The 26,970-nt window shown below is 39.2% G+C and overlaps 1 protein-coding gene across 1 annotated transcript in view; it reads right to left on the bottom strand.

Annotated features, from left to right (window-relative positions):
* The window catches only part of adcy2a (adenylate cyclase 2a), a 64,012-nt gene continuing 37,042 nt past the window's right edge, over positions 1-26,970 (bottom strand). The window contains 21 exon segments of the mRNA XM_074684116.1: positions 1-383; positions 1,419-1,543; positions 2,442-2,556; positions 2,655-2,765; positions 3,008-3,154; positions 5,466-5,624; positions 8,585-8,669; positions 12,883-13,067; positions 13,174-13,293; positions 16,187-16,324; positions 19,622-19,706; positions 19,869-19,966; positions 20,209-20,278; positions 21,351-21,431; positions 21,613-21,656; positions 21,752-21,928; positions 22,013-22,145; positions 22,322-22,480; positions 23,560-23,687; positions 24,037-24,148; positions 25,306-25,454. Of these exon segments, the coding sequence (XP_074540217.1) occupies positions 231-383; positions 1,419-1,543; positions 2,442-2,556; positions 2,655-2,765; positions 3,008-3,154; positions 5,466-5,624; positions 8,585-8,669; positions 12,883-13,067; positions 13,174-13,293; positions 16,187-16,324; positions 19,622-19,706; positions 19,869-19,966; positions 20,209-20,278; positions 21,351-21,431; positions 21,613-21,656; positions 21,752-21,928; positions 22,013-22,145; positions 22,322-22,480; positions 23,560-23,687; positions 24,037-24,148; positions 25,306-25,454 (2,574 nt within the window). The 3' untranslated portion in view covers positions 1-230.

Genomic DNA, 26,970 nt, shown 5'->3' with positions numbered 1-26,970 from the left:
TCACAATATATGTCAGAGGTTATTGCCTACTTGCTGTACATGCTACACTTACAGTTACATAAGTGACTAAATGTATTCTACAGCTGTGGCATAGATAACTCACAATGCAACATGGAAACCAAACCTGAGTCCTTCATCTCTCATACTTTGTTACAACAAATTATCACATGATCACATCATCTTCATGTCAAAGGAACATCTGCATGTAGTGGTCATTTTCTGCACCAGTGTTACGGCATTACATTCCCCTGGGACAGTGAGCGGGTCATCTCTGTGTGCACAAAGTACGTCTTGAGCTCTCCTTTGCCCTTCACGTTGATGATGCCTCTACAAGAGCACATGTAGCCCAGGGTCACCAGGGTGCGACTCGTTTCCTCTGTCACCTGCAGGGAGAATCAGATGGTTTAACTCATTTTACATGACTGAGTAACATCCCCACAGGCAAAAACACTCAGCTCTCCAAAAAAGGCTTTTCCAGGAGCTGAGAGGAATCCGTTAAATAGCAGACTCTGCTGTTCCTGCTGCTCTGAAACACAAAACTTCCACAGTGTTTTCTGAACCCTACAAATTTATAAGATTGCTAGAATCCACATGAAGTAGATCTCTAAGCTCAGAGCTCATCGACAAAATACAAAACTGTGCAACAACTGAACATCAGGTGAATTTACAAAGATCACAGAATGAGGACGTCTTCTGTCGGGTTGATAAACAGGCACTGAATTAAAACGATGAAAAATCTCTGCGTGCTGCCTCTGAATTATTCTGAAAATCTAAAAGGTAATCGAGGCAATCTGGGAGCAGATGGCTCTATCAAACATTCCCAGGCTGTGAAGTGTAATACATCTCACGGCCCCTCACCAGGCAGGTGAAAAACACATCTTATCAGCGCTCCGGCAGGGAGAGAATGATTGGAAGATGTCACATGATGCTGAGTTGATGTAATGTCCCTGCAGAGGAGACTTTATCTTTCAAACATCTGTGCTGAATTAAAACATCATTTTCATGTGAAAATGGAGCAAAGCTGCAGTCGACTTCAAACACAGCTTCATGTCAGAGGACTTGGTGAATGAGGCTTCTCACACCAGCCTGTTCCTGAATGCATCATAGAAAATATATAAAGTTTCAATTCATTTGTTATTCATACTTTCTACTTTTGAAAAATTTCCATTTAAAAAACAAACATTGTGAATAAACATCATAATACTTCATTGTCTCGTCTGTGGCCTTCAGCGCTTACATTCTCTAAAAGGAAATCATTTCGAAAACCCAAAACAAATTTAAAGTAGTTACGTTTCAAATCCAACTGCGACAAACAGCAGCTAAATAAATCTTTACATATGGATTTACAGACATTAGTCTTAATTACTGGATGTTGTACTCTGTATATTCACACTGGATTAGATGTTTCCTTCACCTACCTGTATTTTCCCCAGGACCCCGGTGCTGTCCATCCTGCTCGCTACATTCACTGTGTTCCCCCAAATATCGTACTGTGGTTTCTGGGCTCCAATGACGCCAGCTATCACTGGACCGTGGTTAATACCTGACAAAGAACACAATCAGCACTCATTGCAGTAGACATAATCAACACACTTCTGTAAACGTTTCTTTGTCTTTGTATTTGTTTCTGGTTTCCCAGCATCCCCACACCCCTGGCACCTCTGCAGCTTAACACACATCACACTGGCCTCTCTTCACTCTGACTTCTTAGTCATGTCCAGATTCCAGGAAAATGAAATCTACACAGGCGCGCACACACAGGAACACAGCTTCTACTTTTGTCTGTCCCGGTGGGTGAGGACTTGTATTCGTCTCTGATGGTGCATTTTAAACCCGCCTGGAAACAGCAGGGATGAACAGTCACACGCACGCACACTGCTGGGTAAATGGAGCATCCCAAGCTGCGATCTTCCCCGACAGCTTGACGGTATCGAACTCTGATTCTTGCTACACGCAGTGAGCTGAGACCTGACCTCCTGCTAGCCTCTTGATTCTGCCTCTTTCTCTTTAGTCAGTCTCTTTTTCTTTGCTGTTGTGTTGCCATGGCTATGTGTCTTGCTGTGAACATTGGTTTCATGTTCTAGTTATTAGAACATGTACACATCTCCCTCTGCGTCTCTCAAGACAATGCCAGTACTCCTACGGGAAACGAGTGCTCTAAAAACAGAAAGAAGGAAACTATTCCAGGATGCAGCGAGGCACATATTTAAGTCCAGGTTTTATAACTGATGTCTGAAAGGCGAAAAAAAATCCCAAATGACTTCTAATGAAATCTGAAAGTGTTCATCGCACTCTGCTTGTTTTCCTTTTGGCTCTCACTGACTTTCCCAGCAGGTAAAATTAATCTCAATTAACAGTGCTGTCACTGTGGTTAGTTTTTAGCAGCTTAAACAAACAGAACCATCCTGTGACGCTTTTTTAATGTAGCTTTTGTAACTTACCAACTCTGAGTTTGAAGTCATTGAAGGAGTGTCTGTTGATAAGATCCAGCTTCCCCACCAAGGCGAACGCAAACTCCACCATGGTCCCAATGTGCATGTACTGCCGGTCATGCTCCTGCAAACAGAAAACTTTTTGATTAGCCAAAAGCTGTTTTTGCGGTGAGGGAGCAGAAGAGTAAGTAACGAGGCATAAACCCAGAGTCTTGGGTCTACCTGTGATGTGTACTCAGGTCCAGGTGATGAGTTCAGCCCTGTAGCAGCCATGTAAGTGCTGCCAATGGTCTTGATCTTTTCCACACCGCTGAATTTGGGTTTGGAAAGTAGCTACAACAACAACAAAAAAAGGTTTATGAAATCATTAAAAGCACGACTTTTTTTTCTTTCTTTCTGCCTGTCTGTACGAGCTTTTCAAAATTTCCTGCTATCAGCACAAAAGGTTACCGCTTACTTATGAGACAAGTAGTTCAGAGTTCATTCGTTTTAAAAAAAGATGCTCTGCTTTGCTTTTAGTATTCATGGTGCATGTGTAAGATGCTGCAGAGGCAGCGGGAGGGAGAGTTCTTTACCTCATCAAAATCTGCAATGATTTCATTGAGGAGCCTGAGGCACTCTAATCCTTCTTTGTTGACATCAGATTCGGTGTAAAACTCTTTAAAGTCGGGGATGGAGGCGAACATGACACAGACCAGGTCGTAGGACTGGTGGTACAGATCCTGCATGACAAAAGAAGATAAAACACAGATGTAAGCTGTGGATAGGAACAAAGTGATTACAAGAAAATGCTGAGCCGCAGACTTTTCTACTTGCGTCCAACATAGCAAAACAACTTGAAATGTTTTATTTTACACAAGCCACTATTAATAAATACTACAGTTGCCTGTGATCATTAAAAGTCTCTAAATACTTGAAAGTTTCTTTTTAGTTGAGTCATAAGATGGTCCACAGACTCTACAAAACACAGGCTTTAAATCAGACAGAAAACTGGAAGTAGGCAAATCATCCAAACCACCTTCAAAATTACAGCGAGTGTAAAACCCAATAGAGCAGCAGCTCTCCTGGATCCTGTTCAGCTGCAGGGATAGAGTCATCTGCTGACTCTTCATTCAGAAAATTTGCAGCAGAAGCAGCAATTTCATTTAAACCCTCATAACCTCCAGTCCACCACACCCTCCAAACTTTCAAAGATGTAAAAGTTTTCACTGGAACAGTGTGAGAAGCTCTCTGAAGCTAAAACGTCTGAAATGATAAATGAGGAAGTCCTGCAGGCGACTCAGCAGATTACTGTATCTCTGAGCCTGTTAATGTTATCATTAAAGTTAATTCATCATTTTCATACTGAGTGGCAAGTTGCAGTTGTCATGATTATATGACTTAAATAAAAGCGATTTCCATGAATCTCAAAAACAGCAGTTCACCTCCATTCATCACGATGTATGTCTATGTTTTCCTAACACCTTTACCATCAAATACACTGCCTGGCCAAAAAGAGTCACCACCAAAAAAAGGGCTCACACTCTAATATTTTGTTGGACCACCTTAAGCTTTGATTACATCAAGCATTCATCACTGTGGCTTTTTTTTTTTTTTTTTGTAAATGAATTTAATGGTGAGTTAGCTGGAAGCCAGTAGAGGGAGTGAAGGATGGGTGTTATGTGTTCATACTTGCGCACCCTCATCAGGATCCTAGCGTCGCAGTTTGGGATATATTGGAGTTTTTGTAGGCCCTTGCTAGGAGTCGTGATGAGAAGTGCGTTGCAGCAGTCGAGTCTTGAGGAGACAAAGGCGTGGACGAGTTTTTCACCGTCTAAAAGACTAAGTAGAGGACGGAGGGTCTGTCTTTATGTGGAGTTGTGTATCATCAGCGTAGCAGTGGAATGATACTCCATGCCGGCTGATGATGCTTCCAAGTGGAAGGGTGTAGAGGATGAAGAGAGTGGGGCCAAGAATTGACCCTTGAGGGACACCACAGGTGACTGTGTGTGTGTCTCAGATTTTGCACCCCCCAGAGAAACATACTCTTGTCTTCCAGACAGGTATGATTGGAACCAGCCCAGGGCGAGGCCAGAGAGTCCAACGGTGTGGTGAAGGCACTAAACCACTCTTTCACAATTTTAGCCCAATGAATCCTGGTATTTTCATCTTATACAGCCATGGCATCAGGGAAAGAAAACTCCATCAATGGAATAACCTGGTCATTCAGTATATTTAGGTAGTCGGCTAACCTCATTCTTTGAACTCAACCCCAGATCATAGCACTACCCCAACAGGCTTGTACATTAGGCACTAGGCATGATGGGTGCATCACTTCATCTGCCTCACTTCTTACCCTGATGCACCCATCACTCTGGAACAGGGTAAATCTGGACTCATCACACCACATGACCTCCTTCCATTGCTCCAGAGTCCAATCTTTATGCTCTCTAGCAAATTAAAGCCTTTTTTCCAGTTAGCCTCACTGATTTCTGACTCCAAGCAGTCAGACTCTACCGTCATCAATGCAAGATTTTGATTTGAGAGTGAGGAATGAATGCAACTGGAATCTTGTGACATTGCAGAAGCTTTTCAAAACAATGCCACAGCGAATGTGTGCTATAAACAAAGCTAAAGGTGGACCAACCAAATATTAGAGTGTGTGACTTTTTTTGGCCAGGAAGTGTATCCAGCATTAGACAGGACAGGGGAAAGTAGAAGCAAGGTATGTCATGTAAGGTTGTGGTCAAGAATCAAACCACTGAACTCTGTGTCACTGCTGTCTCCAGACATGGGAGACAACTGCTCCCACAAATACTTACATTCCTGATACTCTTTAAAAGGCTTTGATATGTTAACAAACTGAGCTACCTTGTTTGTGTTGTTTGATTGGAATTCTTAAAAAAACAGAAAATTCTTGACTTTGTATTAGAGACAGTAATTAATGATTGATGGCAAAGCAGCTTCCAAAAATGAAGCCAAAGTACACAAGCCACTACCCAATGACTTCTGCTAACACACCCTACACCCCTGTAAACGAGTATGGATACTAACCTCGTTCTTCCAGTTGCGTGCTAGGAAATGCTCTGCGACGTGTGCAGGCAGAACGTTCTCCAACAAAACCCGATTGAGGTTCTCCATCGTCTCTATTTCCTCACACTCCTTCTTGAATTTGTTCTTCCACAGGAAGTCTAACCTACAGTAATATTCATTCTGTTACAAGAGGACACAGAGGTGAAGAGACTGAACGTACAGCTGTACAGCTTGCTTCCATCAAGTCACAGAGAAAAAACAGACACAGATAAAGAAGGGGGTTACAGCCCAGCTTCAGGATAGAAAGGAAACTTTGAAAAGAGCAGGCCAGTTTAGTCACACATACACCATCAGTGATGATAGAAATATATAGAAATATAACAGAAATGTCATGTGGCTTCAATTACAATAATCTGCAAATCTGAAAATGACTGACTGAGAAAGAATAAGAGGGAGATGTTTCAGAATAGGTGTGGGGTGAATGCTGAGGGTACAATTTGTAACATCGTGTTAGATTTTCATTCATACTGTGTAAAGCCCACGCAGCTCAGGTGCTCCATGAAGATGACTCTATTTAAACCTGTTCCTGAGCAGAACAGGATGAACTGAGCTGATAAAGAGGATGAATCAACAAAGGACAAACATGTTTGCATGATGAGCTGATCGAGAAGAGAAAGAGAGATGGTTTCGATTAGAAACAAAAGTGCTTAGTGCTGAAACAAAATCTGTTTGCACACACATCTAATACAAGGGAAAGATATTAATACATTTTATTGTTCCTGGGACGTCCATAATTTGATGATAGAAAACAGATTTATCATATAATGTTCAGATTTGTGGTTTTAATTTGAATTCAGCAAGTATTCCTGAAATATGATTATCTCATTCTACATAAACCACAATAAACAATGCAAAGAGCAAATGTACTCCATGTGTAATGTGAAAAAAAATGGCCTTGCTGTCATCTCACATGAAATACTAAGTATATTTGTGGGGGTATTTTCAGTTTAGTGGGGGCACAAGATGCATGGAGACACAATTCAGTCCCCACAAGGAGGAAAAAAAGTGTAATGCAGACATTTTTTTTATTCCCCCAGCTGTCCTGGGGGTATCAGCTGTGGGCTATTAACTAATAAGCTCTGATATTAAACAGAAATATTACCCTGGCTGTGCTTCCTCTCACTGACAGGACGCTGTTGCTACATTCTGCACACGCACACACACACACACACACACACACACACACACACACACACACACACACACACACACACACACACACACACACACACACACACACACACACACACACACACACACACACTGGGTAAAATACTACATATGCCAGTCTACATGCTCTATATTATTTACTGCATGTTAACCTGAGCTTCAGTTAAACAGCAGCTTTCAGATAGTAATGCTGAGATGCTCCGTCCTTATTTGATTCTGACGTAAGCAGCAGAAATGTACTGCAGCTCCAGAGAACAGCAGTGCCCCAGTTCTCAATCACTTCAATAAGCACCCTTCTGTGAAGCATAAACCGCCAAAATAGAGGGACTTGAAGGCACATGACTCTCCAAAATGACTGGTCTCTGGTCCCTGCATCTTGTGGCTCTAAATCTCAGTCCACCTGAGAACTTCAAAGCAGGCTGATTTAAATCACCAGCCCAGAGCAGCTTAAGGGAGGCCAGACAAACTGCTCCCATGATGCCTCTCCTGCACAGTGTGGCACAGCAGCCCAGAAGCTTTACCTTCTCTACTGAGTGAATCAGCTGTGCAGAGTGGGCTTCCATCTGGAAGATGAATGGGATCTACTACTTGTTGGCCCAAAGCTCTGAGGTAATATAAAGGTTTTAAAGAGAGATGGAAGTCGAAGTGTCAAGAGTCCAATTTTGTTTGCATTTACATTCAGCTTCTAAAAGCTGGCTGTAGTGAGGCAGATAAAAAATACTCATCAATGACCTCAATGATCCTGGTGCAACATCCTGCTGCACTGCAATCCATCAAAGTCAACTGTGTTCATGTGTGAGAGAGCATTAAAGGTTAAGAAGACCACATAAAGTCCCGCAAAAGGAGGGTTGTGAGTATGTAGAAGAGAGGGCACATCACAAAGCAGATTACTTCATTTCACAAAAAAAAATCAGACTAAGCAAGCAGAAATGCGTAGGGATGGGAATTGATAAGACTTTGTCAATACTGATGCCCTTATCGATTCTGCTTATTGATCTGATTCTTTATCGATTCCCCTATCAATTCCTGTTTTGAATTTTCTTGGTACAGAAAGTAGCTTTACAGGTTTTCTGTGTCAACAACATTTAATTGAGTTTATACTGTAAGTGAATAAAATGTAATTGGTTCCTGAGTGTGGATATTTCTGGGCATAATTATACAGAAACAGGTAAAAATTGCACACAATGTTAATTACTTAATATTTCAAGTAGGCCATCTAGTGTCTCAAAGTGGTTATAGCAATGGTTTAAGTTGTTTGGATGCTTTCTGTAGTTATGGAGTCAGCTATAAGCCTGTTAGCTTTTGACATTTGAAATTCTCAGTATTTTTTTTTACAAAGAGTTGATGTGATATGTTTCTGTGATGAAAGTTGAAATTCTGTTCTGAAGCTGATGTGTGCTAACCGCTAGCAAATCAATGCAATTTCCCATATACGTTAGCATCAATCCTGTGCTATTTTGGTAAATAAGGCAAATGTACGGAATATGAATCTACTGAAGTCAACTCTTCAGAAAAACTTCAAGCTGAAAATCCCGAATCAGAGTTTTCTTGGAAAACGTTATCTAACTGCTAAGCCAAGACAGCTGCAGCAGACTAGTCAACGTAAGGCCCGAGGGCTCTGGCACAATGTAAAGAATTGATAAGGGAATTGTTAAGCTAACGATATCAATGGATTGAAACATTTCTTATCGATTCTCAACAGGAACCGGTTTTGGATTCCCATCCCTATAAATGTGCAACCTTCAAAGAAAATGTGCAAACCAAATAAAATTAAAGACACTACATTTCACATACATGCTCATAAAACAAATAATACAACAGTAATGTCTTAGTTTACTGGAGCTTTGATGGTGAGAATGGAGGAAAGAAGAAGAGATAACGTCACTCAAACTATTAGAGAATAAACGTACCTGTCTGGCGAGCACTAGCAGAGTGATAAAGAAGATAAAGAGGGAGATAGAGCCCATAGTCTTCAGGTCTTTGAGAACTCCTGGTCTTGAAGGGGAGAGATAAAAAGAAAAATAAGAGACAGAGAGAGCAGAAAAGATAAACTCAAGAGTAAAAAGATAAAAGGCACAGGAATGTGAAGAAATAGTGACAGAGAGGGAGAAGGTTTAATTAAAAATTCAGATTGCCATCAGTAGTCTTTGACATGTGTCACCTGATTGGTTAGCAGAGCATTTGATTCCAAGCTGTCTCCTCGTCTAAACTGTCACTTCTGCTTCACTGTGACAAGAGCTTGTTTACTCATCGGCTGCCGGTGGCAGAGCTTCACCGACAACTGAGCTGAGGTTCATTTACAAGAATCGTTTGTCAAGACAGTGTAAAGGAGAAAGTGTACACAACCTGCAAAGATTCACTGGTGCTGTTCACCATCAACATACTGACACTGATGTCATCTATAAAAGAGCAGTCACTTTGAGGATACAGCTTTTGTTTGTGTGCAGTTTCAATTTTATTTCTAGTTGCCTTGACTTTCATGTTACATCTTCTAATTATCCTCAATCTGTCTCCACCGCCACACACAAGGCACGACTATTACGGTTCATACATTCCTCAGCTCACTTCCTCACATCCCTTCACAAAAACAAACAAATAGACTTTAACAATGGCCTTGCTCATTTTCAGCCAGCACGCACTGCGCACCTATTATCCATGGCAACACAAAACAACTACTTATTTTCAAGGCAGGGCTGTCTGGCCGTCCATTTTTGATAAGACTCAAACAGTTGCATCCTCATTTCTGCGAGCACATTTTGCATATTAATGGACTCTTTATCTAGGGCACAGCTCAGCAGACAACTGAGGAAACAGCCTGCAAGTTCTGCACTCGCCTGGCTCATTATCCAATTGATTCTCTGCACAGAATTAATAGAAACGACAGAGGACGGACAGTCTCACATGAGGAGAAACGCACTTAAATCTAAGACATGATTTCAGTTACAGACTAAGTCTCTTTAAAGAGATGGATCAAGTGTTTCATTATAGCTGTCACCTAATCTTTACAATTCAGTGATTCTGCAGTCATAATGTTCCTATGTGTCACACTGATCTGAGACATGTGGAGAATATTGGCCCTGCAGGAGGGACAACTTCTCTCTGCTGAAAATAGCAAAATTAAGATTTTAAATGGTGAGCTAAGCATCTGGTGATGCTTTTGGGGAGTGGCATGGGGTTTTGTCCAACAGATATTATCAGTTATGCACCCTCAGTAAGAAGCTTCAGGTTTGTCTGTGTGTAGCTCTATCATCTGCCTTCTCTGCCATCTTTCTGGCAGCTCACTTTATGGAAATTAAGAACATTTTTCCTTCCAAAAGGAAAGCAATCACACATTATTTAGGGACATAATATTATCCACTGCCTCATCAAATGTCAAAGTGTGTCTCTTGTCTGGAGAAACACAACACCACATTGGTCACACAGGCCCTGAGGACTGCTCTCTATCAGCGCGCTTAGCCTTATTTGCTCCCCGTGTGTAATGTGTGACAAATTTGTGGGGCAGATTTTTGTCTTACAGTCTCAAATACACCAGTTTCATTTCTTATTACTTCATTATGCTGTTCATCCTTATTAGGCAGCTAATTTCCTGAGCTGTTGGCTACAGGGAAGGCTGTGTGAATGTGGAGTGGAATATTAAATGGAGCTAAATGAAATGAAACAGAGAGAGGAGCAAAGTTGGGTCGGTCTGGGTGAGTGATTGTAGAATGTTGGAGCACTTTCAGGGGAGCTAATGACTAGCTTGGGACCATGCTTAATAATACAGGAGATCTGAGTTGTTAACTTATAATCAAGCAACTCAAAGGCTATCTAGCAAGCTGACTGACAAGAACCCCACAGGACAAGTTTGCCTCAGGACGGGAAAAGTATTCAAATGCACAAGTTAGATACAAAAGAGATATTAGCATCAAAATAAATGTGGTTCTTTGACATTAGGTTCATGATGGTTCCTGTGTGTTAAGCCTTTAAATGAACTTTGACATGACTTATGTATTAATGTATAAATGAATGTCTGTAGCACAATCAAGTCTAAATCTCATCAAAATCTAATCTAAAAAAAACCTGAAAATCTTAAATCAAATTTCATTATTATCCTTTTGTTAAAATTAAATCTCTCACATGACTTAAATAACCCAACGTAGCACAAGAAATAGGCCAATGTAGATGAGTTTGATTATTTCTTTGTTGTATCAAAGCTTCTTTATAAAAAAAAATCTTATACAGTTGAGCAGCATGTCTACTTCCCTTTTAAATGGTGCCACACTCGTAAGGTATATTTGTAGGATTGGCTGAGTATGTGGGTTGGGCCCATGAAAAATTTGCCAAGGGTTTCCAAGTGCTGACAGCATGTGGATATCTTTTATGGGTGTTGTCTTCTTGGGATGCCCCACAAACACAGTCTGTCTCTGACATTTCCCATTATATTGAACTTGGTCTTCACTTTGGAGATGGTCCCAGGGCTCATTCTGAGTAATACTGCAACTTAGTTTAGTGGAACATCAGCTTCCGCAAATTAATAGAGTGCAATTTTTTAAATCGCAAAGGCTGCAATTAAAAAAAAAATGAAATAAAATTAAGTTTCATGTACACTGACCTGGAGGGAATATAGTATTATGTACTAGTTATTCCTTAAAACCCAGCAAAAGTCAATATGCCATTTTTTCTGGCAAAATAGTACATGTCTACAAGGGTTGAAGTAAAACCAGTCAGTCAGTATTCTACTGTGATTATAATAGTCAAATAAAGATATGTTACTTGCATCAATTCATCTCATTTCATCATAACATGTAGACCTGGTCAACAGGAAAGAATTGTATGTTGACAGTATTCTTTTTTATGTTGGTCATACTATAGAATGGTTTATTGTGTGTTAAGGGTATATTGCAGAAGATAACCCCCCCCCCAAAAAAAACAAAAAAAAAAATAAAAAAACAAACAAAAAAAAAAAAAAACATTGCATGCTAAACCGCAACTGCAATACTGGTCCAAAAAAAAATCGCAATTAGATTATTTTCCAAAATCGTTCAGCCCTAGCCCAGCCCCTATCCAGATCAATCTTATCTAAGCTAATGCTCACAGGTGCTCACAGTCAGGCACTGTGTTGACAGCACTAGGGGGTACCAAAAGTTTAAAAACAAAGATTCAATAGCAACAGCTGAATAACTCGCTCAGCACTGGCAGAGAAGATTTGGCAAATTTTTCATGGCCACAATCCACATTCTATGCTGCTCATCCCTCAAGTGCATGCTCCTTTCAACTGTAGCTGCATTTAAAAGGGAAATAAAAAGACTTTAGCGGTATAAGATTTATTGCCAAAAGCATTGTTACAACAAGGAAATAACCCACCACACAAATTGCTTTATCTTTAATCTTTAATAATTAATCATGTTAGAGGGGCTAAAACCTGACTTCTACTTGAACTCACGGACCCTTACAGAAAACAAGCGTCCACATTTTCCACCAAAGCTGCAAATAAACTAACATTATGTAGCTGAGAAAAGACAGACCAGTCACGTGTATGCAATAATGACTGGCTACATAAATAGTTTATGAAAAATATATTAATCTGGTGACTAAAAGACACATTGAGTGTCATCACAGATAAAAGGAGGGGTACATGGAGGTGTGATACATAACTTAAGAGTAAGAGTTGCGCACCTTTTTTCATTCAAATGCCAAACATGAACCTCCAATTATTACAAATATATATATAAAAAAGAACACATAAGTCCTTTCAGTACACCAAGCATGGTATATAAATGCAGCTGGAAGCATTAATAAACCATATAATGGAATCTGAAGCTGGTCTGTTGTGTGAAATCAATGCGTTGTTGGTGCATGGTTTGCTGCACATCCTCTCTCCCTGATCTATGGGTGCTGTGAGAGGAAATAGATTGAATGAAGAAGAGGTTGGGGGAAGATATGGACATTGAGAGAAACCAGTTAAAGTGGTTCTGACACCTGCAAACATTGCCCCCTGGGTGACTCCATTTGGCGCTCTTCTTGACTCGTTTGGTTGGAAGGAGACCTCAGTGTAAATCCTTTCATCCCTCCCTATTCCTTCTCTTGGTATCACATGTGTACCAACATGTCTTCCTTTTTTCTTATCTCTTCTCAGGCTTCTACTTTAACCCTCTCTTTTCACTCGTCCTGCCTCTCTAAATCCACATTTCACACTCTTTTGTCTGTCCATTTGTCACTGTGCACCTACCTGTCCAGGCTTTCAGTTTTGTACAGAAACCGGCTGTATTCATCCAGCAGAGAGGCGTGCGTTTGTAGTATGATGATGTTGTAAACTACCACAGCTGCCAGCATGATGATCATCTTTAACTCATAGTTTATTCTCAGGAACACAGAGCAAGAGATGAGGCCCAGAATGCAGCTGTAAATTAAATACTGGACAAAAAGAATAGGACATGCATTAGTGGGTTGATTTATCCGAAAAAAGACAACTGTGAATTCACAGCAAAGCATGAAAGTGATAATGTTAATCTTCACTCACAGGCAGGTAGAAATTGTTTCTTCCTGTGAAGGCGATTAGTTGTCCATTAGGGTAAAACAGTGATTCATTTGATGAATTGTAAACAGGAACAGGAGGCGGCAAATTATCCTCTAAAAAGAACTATAAAAAAACAAAAAGTCAAGAGAAATTAAGGGTTTGTCTTCTTTTTGGTAGCAGTAAAAAACAACAGTATAAATCCACTGCAGGAAACATTTCTAAACTCGCCTGTCTGCTCAACTTGTTGTCAGCATGGAGAAAAAATACCTTGTCTACATTGTACTTGCCTTAGGAGAACAGTCCTGTGAGATAAAAGGCTACGGTGACAACCATTCAATAATGTCCTTTAAGAGTGCACCTGTAGGATGAAATGAGGGTTGGCTGCCCCACTGAGCAAATCAAAGTTAATGTGGTTCTTCTGCCCGTGGCGACTGACCCGCATCAGCCGCAAAACAAGATTATAATCTCTGGAATCGATTTGTGTGAAGGTCTCAACCAGGATCCTGACACCATGCTTTATCACACAACTTCACCACTGGCCTCAGGCAACTATTTCACTTTCAAACAAGCTTTTTAATTTAATCTTTTTTTTCCTCCTCAGAAAAAACGACTAAACTTTAAATTCAAGGAGAAAAACTGACTAAAATAAGCCTGTATCATAATGTGCTGTCCTTCCTACCACTAAATTGAAATGATGTTGAAAACCACAATCTTAAGATTAGCCAAGGGAAATATACTGCTTGATGAAAAGTATATATTTATTAGAATAGTTCCCCAAGTGTCTAAAGATATGTTTTTATGTGAACTGATAAACAAAATAAATTGAAAGCCCTGAGATACAGAAAAAAAAACAAAAAGGCTGTCAGGAAGAAATATAAATGTACAGCAGTTTGATCTGCTCATGTTTACAGTGGACATCTGACGCTGTTTCTTTAAATCCTTTTTTTTTTTAAGGCACAGCATAATACTCCCTCTTTAAAGTATCATAGTAAAACAGTAGCTAGAATGTTGGTTGGATTTCTATGAACTTCACAAACAAGTCAAATCAGATCTGTAGTTTCGCTTTGATTAGCGTATTGATTCAAATATAAGAACCTGGATATATGACGACCCCCTTTTTCCAAGACAGGTTTTTGGAAAAAAGGCTATTTGATGACATTTTTTCTTTTAATCACAAAAAAACACATTATTTGAAAACTCTTATAAACCATTGATAAAACCACAATAAACAAGGTGGAATGCTTTTTGCTGAGAGTTGGTATTTTCAAGATGTTTTTCTAAGCAAGCCATCTTTGCATTTGACACTCTGTGGCTGTTTTCCAAACCGCCTACTACACTAGTAGTGCCTACTATTTTGGCCGAAGTTAAGTATGTAGTAGGTAGTATGAGAAATTTTGCAAAATTTGCGGTATGCCAAAAATCCCCAGATGTCCTACTGATCCAGGAAAATTTCTAAGTATGCAATGGACCAGTCTACCTAGCATACTGTTTCCCACAATGAACACTGCTAATGCAGTTTGTCTGTGCGGGTGGCAGGTTTGGGTGAATTACTGCCACTTACTGGAATGAGTCAACACGAAACTACAAAAACAACAACATTAACGTAAGACAATCAGTGAGAAAGAAGTGAAGTAATGAGAATAACACTGGTAAATTTTGTCACTTCTAGTTGTAGAAGAGGTGTTTACTTCTACAAATTCATTAAAGCCCATATAATCCAATTATTATCTTTTTTAAACATATGTGGATTATGTGGAAGAGGTTTTTCTATCAGCTGTAAAAATAAAAAGTCAATCCTTTCCAGATTTTTAAAAATAATCAGCATAACTTTTGGTGTAAGATTAAAAATCAAATATGATGTTTCTGTTGTGGTATGATTAACAATAAACAAAATTGTCAAAGTCTACCCATAGTTTGTTTTGTACATTTTTAATAAAGGTAAAAAAAAAAAAAAAATCATCAGCTGTCGCTCCACCTTCCAAAACTTAAAACCAGAGCAGTCTACTACTAAACAGCCCCAACAGAACAGTCATGCTACATTTTACATGCTAAAGCAGTAGGCAGTATGCAGTGCCTACAACATACTACATTTACACAGAGTTAGGGATGGGTACCGATTTAGGTACTTTTTTAGGTACCGACCGAGTTATAACAAAAGTACTGGGTAGCGATTCATGTAGATTCAAAAGGTACCATGTTTAGGTACCTAAACACATTCTTGTGACTGCAAGGGGGTGGAAGAGTAGGTGATTTTCCATGCTGGACATGAACACAGCATTTCAAGGTTATATATTGAAGAATGAATTTGTTAAGTTGTAAAAAACATATATATTTTATTATTAAACAAATTGACATTTTTTACCACATAGACAAAAAAGTACCGAAAATTGGTACCGTTGAGTACCGGTACCGATTGCCAGGTACAGGGCATCGGTACCATATTGTTTCGAATGTGAAAGGTACCCAACCCTACACAGAGAATGTAGTAGCTGGTTTGGAACAGCCTGTGACTCTGCATCGGATGGCCACTTGAACATTGTTACATGCCTCAGCAGCATTCACCACAATAATCTTAAAGTTAGCACCATAACTTTTAGCTGATTAGCTTTTTCCCTTGTACATAGCTCAAGCCACGCTGCTCTGGTCAATTGCTCCTCCCTGCCATTTTTCACGGTACCTGCCACTAAAAGGTTTTGTGGAGTGACAAGTGAGAGTGGCAGAGATAGACAAAGAGATAGAGAGACAGAGCGATTGGACAGAGAAGGTAGCGCAGGTGTTCAAAGCCTAGTCCCAAAAATAAAAATACACTTTTTCCAAAGAGGATTCCCCAGGAAAAAAACATCGTCTTATATTCAGAACAATACGGTCCATCACATGTGAAAATCATGTTTTCTCCTCCTACTTTTCAATTATGTCAGAGTCACAAATAGCAGTAGAGATGTCTTAAAAGTTTTGTTTCTTTCAAATGTTTATTTGAACCCCGTCCCCCCTGCAGTACCTCCACACAGAAGCTTACCATGTTGAAGACTGCCATTATGAGTATTAAAGCTGTGGTTGTCATGGTGAGAGTGATGCGAGGCCATGGCTTGTTGGCAATAATGACTGATGACCTCAGCAGCCACATCCAAGATGTGGAGGCGCTTTTACTGCAGTGCTGCAGGGACAGACAAACAAAACAGCTCACAAACAGAAGAATGTATGAGCCCGAGAGTACAGGTCTGAGATATTAAAGATCCAATTTATGAATGCAGAGAGCCGCACAATGACACATGAATAACTCCTGTAGAGTACGGACAATTACTGTGAAATTAATCAAGTTCCCCCACTCTGCTCAAGAGGGCAAAATGAGTTCAAGAGACATAAAAGTATAAAATTTGGTTCCTATAAGTGTAATGGTGCATGATGCAATGTACTTCCAACTGCTTGGAATAACAGCACCACAAAATGACCATTACAAGTGACTCATTCATCTGTAAAATGCTGTGAGCAACAGTATACAGCTTCCAATAAACTGCAATGTCAATTTTCTGACTTTTATTAAAACTGAACCGGGTTGTTGTATTGTCCCTCCTCCTGTTTAACAATCAAATCAGAACTTATCTGTTTCTAAGGGCAGCACACTCAGCAGTAATGCCCATTCGTTTTACGAGGCTCTATCACCTGACAGTCCACACATTACAATCTTAATATGTTTACAGACTGTCTTATCTTTGATGCAGAAATGATATCTTCCCAGGCGGCAGTGAATACTGGTACGGCCTGTTGCCAACAGCTCAAATTGTCTGCTTGATTCACAGCAATCTCAGAGTAATTTCTGAGCATGTGGCTGAGTAGATGTGACATTTGAATAGCTCAGGGGTGCACATTACAATGCAATAAATTAGGGATGGCAGAATGTATCATGCACCTGCAGGATTATTGTTGAAGTGTAGAGCCAGTGGGATGCAATTTTGCTTTGAAAACAAGAAATTTGCACGCAATTTCACCTCTAGGCTGGTACATCACAAAATGCACAAGTTGATAAAAAAAGGGAGAATTAAAAGACTGAATGAGAGACAAGCTGCCAGAGATGATTTCAGTTTAAGATGTTGAATTATACACTCACAGAAGCAGCAGGATATCTAAGTCAGTTGATCAAATACAAATTTAACTTCTGTGAGCAATAAAACCAACATTTGCATCTGAACAGAGACAGTGTCTCCAAGAAGAGAAACACAGGTTAAACCCCTTATTTTGTGAGAATTTCACTTTGATGTGCTGTAAAACTGGAAACTATCAAGTTACTGTTGGGTTTCAACCTTCCAGTTTTCTGATGTTAAATTTCAATACTAGCAGGCAAAAATATGTATACATAAACTAATACTGTTTAAAGATGCAGTGTGTAGAAATAGGAACATTTATGGGTATCTAGATGTTGGACTGAATAGCTGTCTTGCAAAGCCCTTTCGTTGGAAAAACGTTGGTTGCCTTTGAGAACAAGGAGCTCTGCTCTTCAGATCCATAAGTTTGACCCTCTAGTTGGCAAGCTTCCACCAACAACTGGTGTATCTAATGTAACACATTTTTAAAAAGTATAGGTGACCAGTTTTTTTTTTTACTTTCAGCTGAAATACAGCAGAGGAAGATTTCTCATGAACAGGCTCATAGGGCTTAACGGCTATGGCTGTGTCTCAGATCGCGTACCTCTGTAAGTGCACTTAGATGAAATGCACTGTGTATACTCTGCACTTGTGCACAGAATCTTACAGGGTAGTGTTGTCCCAAATCAAACACCAGGGCTTTGCACTTAGGATTGCATTATGCAACCGTTTACAGGTGTTCTTCTGTTATTCATTGATTCTAACAACCATCATCCTTTGCTATATCTGTTCCTGCCCCTTCCTCTACACAGCCAACATGGTGACTATTGAGGGTGAGAAGAGTCCACTGTTCCATTCTTAACCATAGACAGTGAAAAAAATGGACGTCATCTTGCTCGGCTCAAAGTGAGGTCGCAACAAAAAACTGCTTCCCCTGGTGGCTGGCTGCAGTATAGGTCAAAAAATCCATCTCCCCAGTCATTCAAGATGGGAATGACTTTAAAATATTAATCCACCTCATAGAAAAGTGTTTCACGTCTGACTGTTGTGGTGATTTGAAGATATCATTTGGCTGCCTTGTATTGAAGTCATATTTTTTCTGAAAAGTTTCATTGTCTTTAGTTATACAAGGTTAAAAACAAGGTTTCACAGTCTCTAGTGCACAGACTCTGGCTGCACAACTGCTACCAATGGCTGCACCTTTGACGGGGGTATTTTGGCTTCAAAATAGTAATGGTAAATGGTGGAGCCACACTGTCCACCTTATATACAGTCCATGCTCTCAACTTTTTGGCTGTTTTGAGTGCCCTAGCTAAAAAATCAAAGTTCTCCGTGTTTTTCCATACTGCCAGTGCACCAGTATGCAATTTGAAACCCAGCACATGTTTTAAATAAAGCAATGTAGGTATTCAGGCTATGTACCTCATTTATACCTTCTGTTCTGGTATTTTCCACCAAACACTACAGACTGAACCTTTAATTCTTTCATTCAGCAACATTCAGATCATCTGGGGTATTGTGAAATAAATCTTCCTGTATCACTGTAGCAAAAAAAAACTTCCAAATTTGTGTCACACTATATGTTTTGAAAGTAGAAATATAATGTATTCATGATATAAGGAAGATAAGCTAGCTCATTGTAAATAGCTCTACTGGAGATTAAATGATATTCTACCAATCTTGTTTTGTTGTAGGAGGGTTGAGATGGAGAAAATAAATGTGCTGCAAGAAACGGCAAGACACTCTCCTTCAAGAGAGTGCAAAGCAAAATAAATGCATCAGTATTATGGAGTTGACTGTTTCTTCTAACAAAGGATTCATTGACATGGGCTGATTTGAGTTATTACACTGGAGCTGTAGAATAAACTGTGAAGTGGACTATCATGAGTAATTTGTAATTTGGCCAGCAAAAAACAGGAGCAGGGAGGTTGTCCACTTCAGTACTGGAAACCCCAGAGCAAAGCAGCAGGTCACCTCAAATAACAAGCAAACAAGTATGTTTAAAACCATGAAACATCATTGCCTTATTTTTTTTTTCACTTTCGTTTCTAAATCTATGCCTGTTTGTTTTCTAGAGCTGGCACCATGGCAGTGGTTTACACAGGGAGTCATCTAGTTCCTTCACAGTCAGGGTTCATTTTAGACAGGGAAGCACTTGAGTTAATCTGAAGGGCACTTAGGATAACAAAAAGGCACTTAATGAGCAGTAAAGCTGGTCAGAGGGCCACTGAAGTGCCTTTAGTGAGGTATTAGGACAAACATTTAGCACACAAAGGTGCCACTACAAGGTGGGCATTTTATGATCAAGTAAAGGTTCAAATAAAACCCAAAATTTCCAAAGAAAAACGTTTGCAGTGATTGAATTAACTCACCAAGAAGTGTCCAATGAAACATATGAAGAGTATCATAGAAAGGATGAGAAAAGCCATCCCAAAGGATAATCCCAAGACAGTCGTCCTGAAAGGGAAAAAGCAACATGTCAGAAAGTTTCCAAAGTAAGTTTTAGTTTGATTTCTCGCAGCAATATTTGCTGTTTAAAAATACATATATTTTCTGTTTAAACTTACATAAAAGGAAAATGATTTAATTAATTGTCTTATTATGCTTAAGCACACATACTTTGGGAGGACGAGAATCTGCACAATAAATATGCAGAAAAAGATCAAACAGGCGCAGGTGATGTAGTATTTGAAGGCTGGCAAAGTTGTTGCTCTGTACTGAAAGTAGAAAAGAGGAGGTCACATTTGAACATTGGTCTTTCAAAACTGTTTCTATGGCTTCTTCAAAAGATCCTCAGCTTTGCACTCAGATGCTGCAGGAAACACTTTAATTCAAGAGCTCTGGGTGATGCATGGGGGTTTTCAAGATAACATATTCTGTGATGGTTTGTCATGCAAGTATTCCAGTTTTTTTACTGGGGGTGGGTCAAAAATGTCAAGCTACTTATACCACTCCTTACCTCTTTCTCCAAGGATTTGTTGTGAAAGAATAACGATATTCTTTGAATGTCCTCGGACTTGAGCCACTGTCTGAAAGCACAGAGACATATTTGTGTATTTGTATAGTAAAACATGGAAAATATAGACATTACCAGAGAAAAACAAGATGTGTTTATGTATAAACTGGAGGTGAAGGTCTTGTGGTAATGTTCTATAAAACTACAGAGAAGAGTGATTTTCTCCATATTTATTAATTTTCAGAGAGACAGCTTCTCTGAATGCTACCATGATTTACAAACCTTCAGCAAACTCTTAAATTACTTTTAAAACCGTGAAATGGTATGTATATTATCAGGGTATCATTCATTCATTCCATATCCGTTTTAGAATCCAAAATCGGAAAACGGATCACGGTCTATTTTTCGCTGTTTTGATTTTGTTTTGAAATTAAAAATAGAATATGAGAGAATGGAATTATAATGGGATTTTTAATCCGTGTATAGTTTGTTCTTTCGTTATTCTGTTTCAAAACAAAATTAAAAAAAAAAAAAAAAAAAAAAACACACAAAAAACTGACTTTTTGTTTTTGTTTTTCTGTTTTAAAACCAAAACGGAAGAACAGAAAAACAGAAAAACAGAAAAACATGTTTTTTTTCTGTCCTGGTTTTAAAAATGAAAAAACAAAAAAAACAACAAAAGATTGTGTCAAAATTGTTGGTGTGATATTTTGATATTAAATGTGAACTCTCTATATAAAGATGAGACAAATAACTCACATTGAAGGTTTATACAGACAGAAAAACCACGTTTTTCTATTCTTCAGTTTTCCCGTTTTGGTTTTAAAACAGAAAAACAAAAAAAAGTCAGTTTTTTTGTTGTTTTTTTATTTTTTTTAAATTTTGTTTTGAAACAGAATAACAAAAGAACAAACCATACACGGATTAAAAATCCCATTATAATTCCATTCTCTCATATTCTATTACTTTTTTCAACACAAAATCAAAAAGCGAAAAATAGACCGTTATTTGTTTTCTGATTTTTGATTTGAAAATGAGAAATTGAATAACAAGTCGTTATCTGTTTTCCGATTTTGGATTCTAAAATGGATATGGAATAAACGAATGATACCCTGATAGTATATGCATTTTTAAATTACCCTTACTTTTGTGCATTTATCCCATCAAAGGTCCTGATCATCCTCTCGTTAAGTTCCTCTTCAAACCGTTTTTTCTGAGACTTTGTCCTTTAACAAAGAAAGAAGACAGAACATCTTTTAGGTTCACAGAATATTAATCCCCCACATCAAAGCCTCTAGCAGCAATCTAGTCTTATTAAACATCTTGTCTCCTGTCCGTGTTCTGTTAAGGGATGGGGATAATCCTGTGGAAGAAGATTGTACTGGTGTTGGAAGCTGAGCAGCTTGCCTTTCTGATCTTCTCTGGAAGTGATACTGCCCCATCGGCACGTCCTACACACATAGCAAAAGGAGAGAGACGGGTTACAAGCTGCTGCCAAGCTTTGCCATTAGCAAAATCTCGACATATGTTTGGAGAAATTACACACAGCAGTGCTGATCTTCCCGTTCTCATTAGTCATGCTGTCTCTGTGGTGCAGGTTGGCAAAGGGCTTGGCTGCTCCCCATGACTCCAGGTAGCGGGTCATCCTGACTGACGCCCTCATCTTTGCTCCATCTAGAGTGTGTCTGGGACGGTAATGATGCTGTGGGCTTCGACGCTCCACCTCAACAAACATAGAAATAGTGTTATTTAATGCATTTTGTGTTGTGCCACTATTCTTTAAACTAAGGTGAATGCTTGTCAACACCTTTGGGTTGATGACCAGATAGGTGATGACTCCATGTTCCTTCAGATAGGGGTCCCTTTCTTGTCCTTCCCCATCTTCTACTTTATAGGCACCATTTAAGTGCTCTAGTGTCACTGAGGTGATGTGGACTCGCCTACCAATGTAAAGTTTTATATGAATACCAGGAATGAATCTGAGTGTTTTTTGTGTTTTAAGAAAAGATTCACTCAGACAAAACAGAAAAAAACTCATGCAGGTATGCTGTGGTGAAGTTTCTAAGAATCAACATTTTCCTCTTACATTGTTACTTTACCCAAATCATTAACTCACCCTGGCACGCCGCCTGCCTCCATATGATTGGCCAGTGTCACATCATGTGACCAGACATCGTACTGCCATTTCTGAAGTCCAATCACACCACAAAGAACGTTCCCAGAATGCACACCCACACGCATGTTGATGTCAACCCCTGTAGCGTCTCGCACTTTCCTGTCATGTGGAAAGCATAAGAGAGTAAAAACATTATCCAATCATTGAATATGCTAAAAAGAAATACACACAGCTAGAACACTGGAGAAAAGCATTTTTAGTTGAACAAACTGTTAATAAAAGCTAATCTTGACCTTTAATTTTCCCTTAATTACACCTTCTTTTGACTTTTTTCCCTCGTACAATTAACTGTGCCCCAGCCTCCTCCTTTTAATCTTTCCTGAATGCCCACAAATGAGTTAGAGATAGAACTTGGTGCACACCACCACACTTTTGAGTAAGCTTAATTGGCAATCAAGAAAAGTTTCTCCGGCTCAGCTGATGGGTAGCATGTACCTGTCATCATTATAGGTAGAGGAGCTGTAATAAAGGAGCTCTGTGTTTAAAGGCATATCCAAACAGTCTTTGAACTGCAGGAAGTCGAAACTGGTAGCTCTGATATCCAGAGGTTTAATTAGACTCTTACAAATCTCTGGAGCAGAGCTGATTTTACACACAAAAAAACAGTGTGGAGCAATTTGTCCTTTTAGTTTTCTGTGTCTGAAGTATGAAGAATGAACCACTGCTGTGCAGGTACTTTCTCTTTGATTGTGCCAATTTAATTTGATTTACTTTAATCTAGTTTCATTTTAGATTTTAAAATCCTCATTACCACTTTTGTACTACTTATGTGTGGTAAAGACAAACTGCAAAATTGGAATTTCTTTGCAAGAATTTGTCTTATTAGACCTAATATAAGCCACATTCACCTGATAAGTCCAGAAAGCTGAAGACAGAGATGATGCCTGAAATGCTTGAGAATAAAAAATCTGCCAATATGGTAAAAAAAATACTTGATTAGTTACTTTAGTTTAAAATATATTCTTGTTTTGAGAAACTTGACATGTACATTTATCTTGCTCCAATGGCAGAATTTTTTCCCCTTACAAAGAAATTCAGATGTCATTTATGTCTTTAAATATCTTGAATTGAGACATTTTCTGGAAACATCAGATGAATGCAACTCATTAAGTCAAACAAAAAAAAGACAAAAAAACTTGCTTGGTTAATTTGGCAGCTGTCATGTAACCAGCACTTACTTGATGGCCTCACACATGTCCAGCCCCATTTTCACACAGTTCTTGGCATGGTTGGATAGAGACTCTGGCAGACCCGACACACAGTAATAACAGTCACCAAGGATTTTAATCCGCATACATTCATTTTCCTGAGGAGGGAAAGTTACAAAAAAAAAAAAAAAACACAGGGTCACATTCAGGTCTTGCTGATGGACAGTTCATGCAGCTTTTCATAAAGACACATAATGACCCATAATATGAAAATCCAACCTCAGATTTTCTCAATGTTCTACATGCCCCACTGCTACTTTGTTAGAATGTTTCATCATCCCTGCAGATTCCCATCCATTGGTGTCTCTGTTTATTCCCTTTGATCAGTTTTTCAGACTAATTTAACAAGAAAAAAGCCCTTGGACTTTGAGAGGCTGATATCAAACACATGCTACTGAATCAAAAGATAAGATTCCTAGAATAGAAGAGAAGTGATGAATTGTTTACCTTGGCAATTTGATCAAATTTGCCAAACAGCTCATTTAGCATGTGCACCAACTCTCCAGGTGAGCAGTCACTGGCCAGCCGTGTGAATCCCACTATATCAGCGTACAGAATACTGGAGATGGAAAAACATGTATATTAATAAATCATAATATGATCATGTTATAAGTTCTTGAAGCTTAATACTTGCTAAAAATCTCTCTTAAATCTCATCTGGGCTGCATTATGTGTTAATACAGACTCAAAGAGTAAAAGTTATACAGATACACCTTCATGAATCAGAAGCTATTATGAGTCCTTTTTTTGCAATCAAATCTTTTTATTTGTGGAATGTAAATTGAAATATTTCAAGCTTTGGCTCTGTGAGCAGGCTGGAAAAGTCAATTAACATATACAAAAAGCTTTTTAACAGATGGAGGCCTGAAGTGTTCTAAAGTACCATGTATAGCTGTGTTGACTCTGGACTGGATAAGAAGTTAGTGGGCCAACACCAGTCAAATAATGTCACACTCACAGACTGTGAAAACTGTTATTATCATATCCTTTATTTAAACAGATAAAAGCCTCATTGAGATTTGAAATCTCTTTTTCAAGAGGGAACTGGCATGGCAGCAGAGGACAGATACACAGTCGAAGTTACTATCCTGGGGTCTGTACCTCTCTGCTCTTTCCAGGCTCATGAGTCTTGATTAACAAATGAAATGCAAAATTAACTTTAACTTGCAAAGAGGACTTAGGGCCAGTAAGCAACATTTCATTTTCTCCTTAGCCCAGGCTTCTGATGTTGCCTCTGGGTTAAGAGTGGTTTGATAGTAGAAATGCATCACTCGTAGTCTCTTTCCTGGTGGCTGTTGATGCACCGACAGCAGCCTCAGTCCACTCTCCAAAGGTCATCTACCAACACTTTTTGACTATCCTCTCAAAGCTAAAGTCATCCCTGTTGTTTTTGCACCATTTCCCTGCCACAATTTTTTCCCTCCAGGCAACTTGCAATGATAACCTTCAGTAGAGCACTCTGCAAACTGTTGGCCTTTTCAGCAGTTACCTCCTGTGGCTCACCTCCTTAAGAAGGGTGTCAGTGATCTTTGGATGTCTGTCAGGTCTCAAGTTTTTTTCATAAATGTGGTTGTGCGTTTAACAATTTTTCCTTTGCTTTAATAACTTACTGAAAATAGTTAACTTTTTTTTCCAATCTTCTGATTCACTGAGATCCCTCTGTAGACAAAGCAGTACTGGTCATGTAAGTCATATTTATATGCGAATAATACATGCCTGACGTTTGTGTGTCTCTGGACGTAGAGATTGTGAAAATTGTTTGTATTCTCCATCTGACCAAAGTTTGGGCCCTTTAGTCTCTGGATGATCTCAGCTTTCATCACACGAGCGATATGAGCCGGCAGCAAAGACAGCAGGAGACGCTCCTAATGGAATTAAGAGAGAGACTGAAAATATACTGCAGGCACACTCAGGGTTATAGAAGACAATCAGATCTTATTACATATTCAAAAAAAGAGGATCTTCAACAAATATTTTGGATGTGTGCACAAAGATGCCTCACAGTTCATTTGTTTCAGCTTTCAGTATTTTCTGTAAATGATCCTTTGCTTAATGGACCAAAAATAAATAAATAATTGAATTTGATTATGTAATCCAACATTTAGACTTTAGTGAACAGGTGCAGAGGGAAAAAAGGCTTTAGTAAAGCAACAAGTTTCCACATCCACTGTTAGGATGATAAGCTTTGATGATAAAAGGATACACAAACTGTCACCAGAATGTCATTAGCCTCTCTGAAAGCTTCAAGGTTAATTGGAATCTATGTTGTGTCTGGCTGACTTTCATAAACTCAGATTACAAGAATTCAATAGGTCATTATTTCTTCGACCGAACAAAGAGGAGAGACTAAAACACCATCCCCTTCACATCTTTTCTTTAGGGGAGTTCAGCTTTCTCTCTGTCGTACTCTCCAGCTACTCTAAGATTTTATTCAGACCCGACCTGCACGGTAATTAGCAACAAAAACTGCTCTCTTGGGAGGGAGGAATTCAGCAAGGAGGAAACACTCAATTAAGCCACTGTCACCCTAAATTTGGCAGGTTTTTGCACCACTGATGGTGTACCTGCAATCTGCCGGAGTTCAGAGTTGTACATAGAAAAGGGTCTGTGGAGGTTGCTGCACAGTGAGCTTTGAAATTCTGATAAATTCATGTAGCCCCCCTCCATCTACTTTTACCGAAAACATATGCACTCACTATACTGTGAAGGCACTTTGGATAAAAGCATGCAAGACACAGCATATATTATGAGCGCCTGAGAGAAAAGTATCTTTGCACAGGAGCCACCATCTGTCGCAGGCAGCAGCGAGACGCTTCACCCAAGGCATCTTTAGCTCCACTTGTGACAGCTCTAACAATACAAGCTGGATTTACTCTTGGGGTAACCAGCCCTGCCCTGAGTCTGAGAATTCAGCAACAACAGCTGGATTTTACCCTCACATGACTGGAAAACATCCAAAAAGTTCATCTGGGGGGTGTGTTACAAAAGCTAGCTGTATCTCATTCAATGCTATTACAGAAGTAAACTTTGATCAGCACTGAAAGGAGGAAACACTGCTCTTATGCAGCAGCGGTTCCAATGTTACCGAATCCATTCCAACTTTGCATACAGCATATTCTGTGTACAGAGAAGTAGAAATATAGATCTAATTTTTAATGTGTATTTTATTATCTTAGCTGTATCCAAACCCAGCTGTAGACACTCAGGAAGGACTCAAAAATTAGAAACAACAAATTATTGGTAAGCAGCTTTAAGTCAACATAATGACATCAGCTGGGTAACATTTTTCTCCCCTGTCAATCAACAGCACAGAGCTTCGACCACTAATTCAACTTACAAAATCTAATCCTCACTTGTAAACACTCTTACACCTCATCATAA

Source organism: Halichoeres trimaculatus, unplaced genomic scaffold, assembly GCF_033239565.1.
Source record: "Halichoeres trimaculatus isolate MK-OKI-2021-1 unplaced genomic scaffold, fHalTri1.1 fHalTri1_scaffold_12, whole genome shotgun sequence".
Taxonomy (NCBI): Eukaryota; Metazoa; Chordata; class Actinopteri; order Labriformes; family Labridae; genus Halichoeres; species Halichoeres trimaculatus.
Note: the sequence above shows the minus strand (reverse complement) of the source record. Positions and strands in the feature narration are given on the sequence as shown.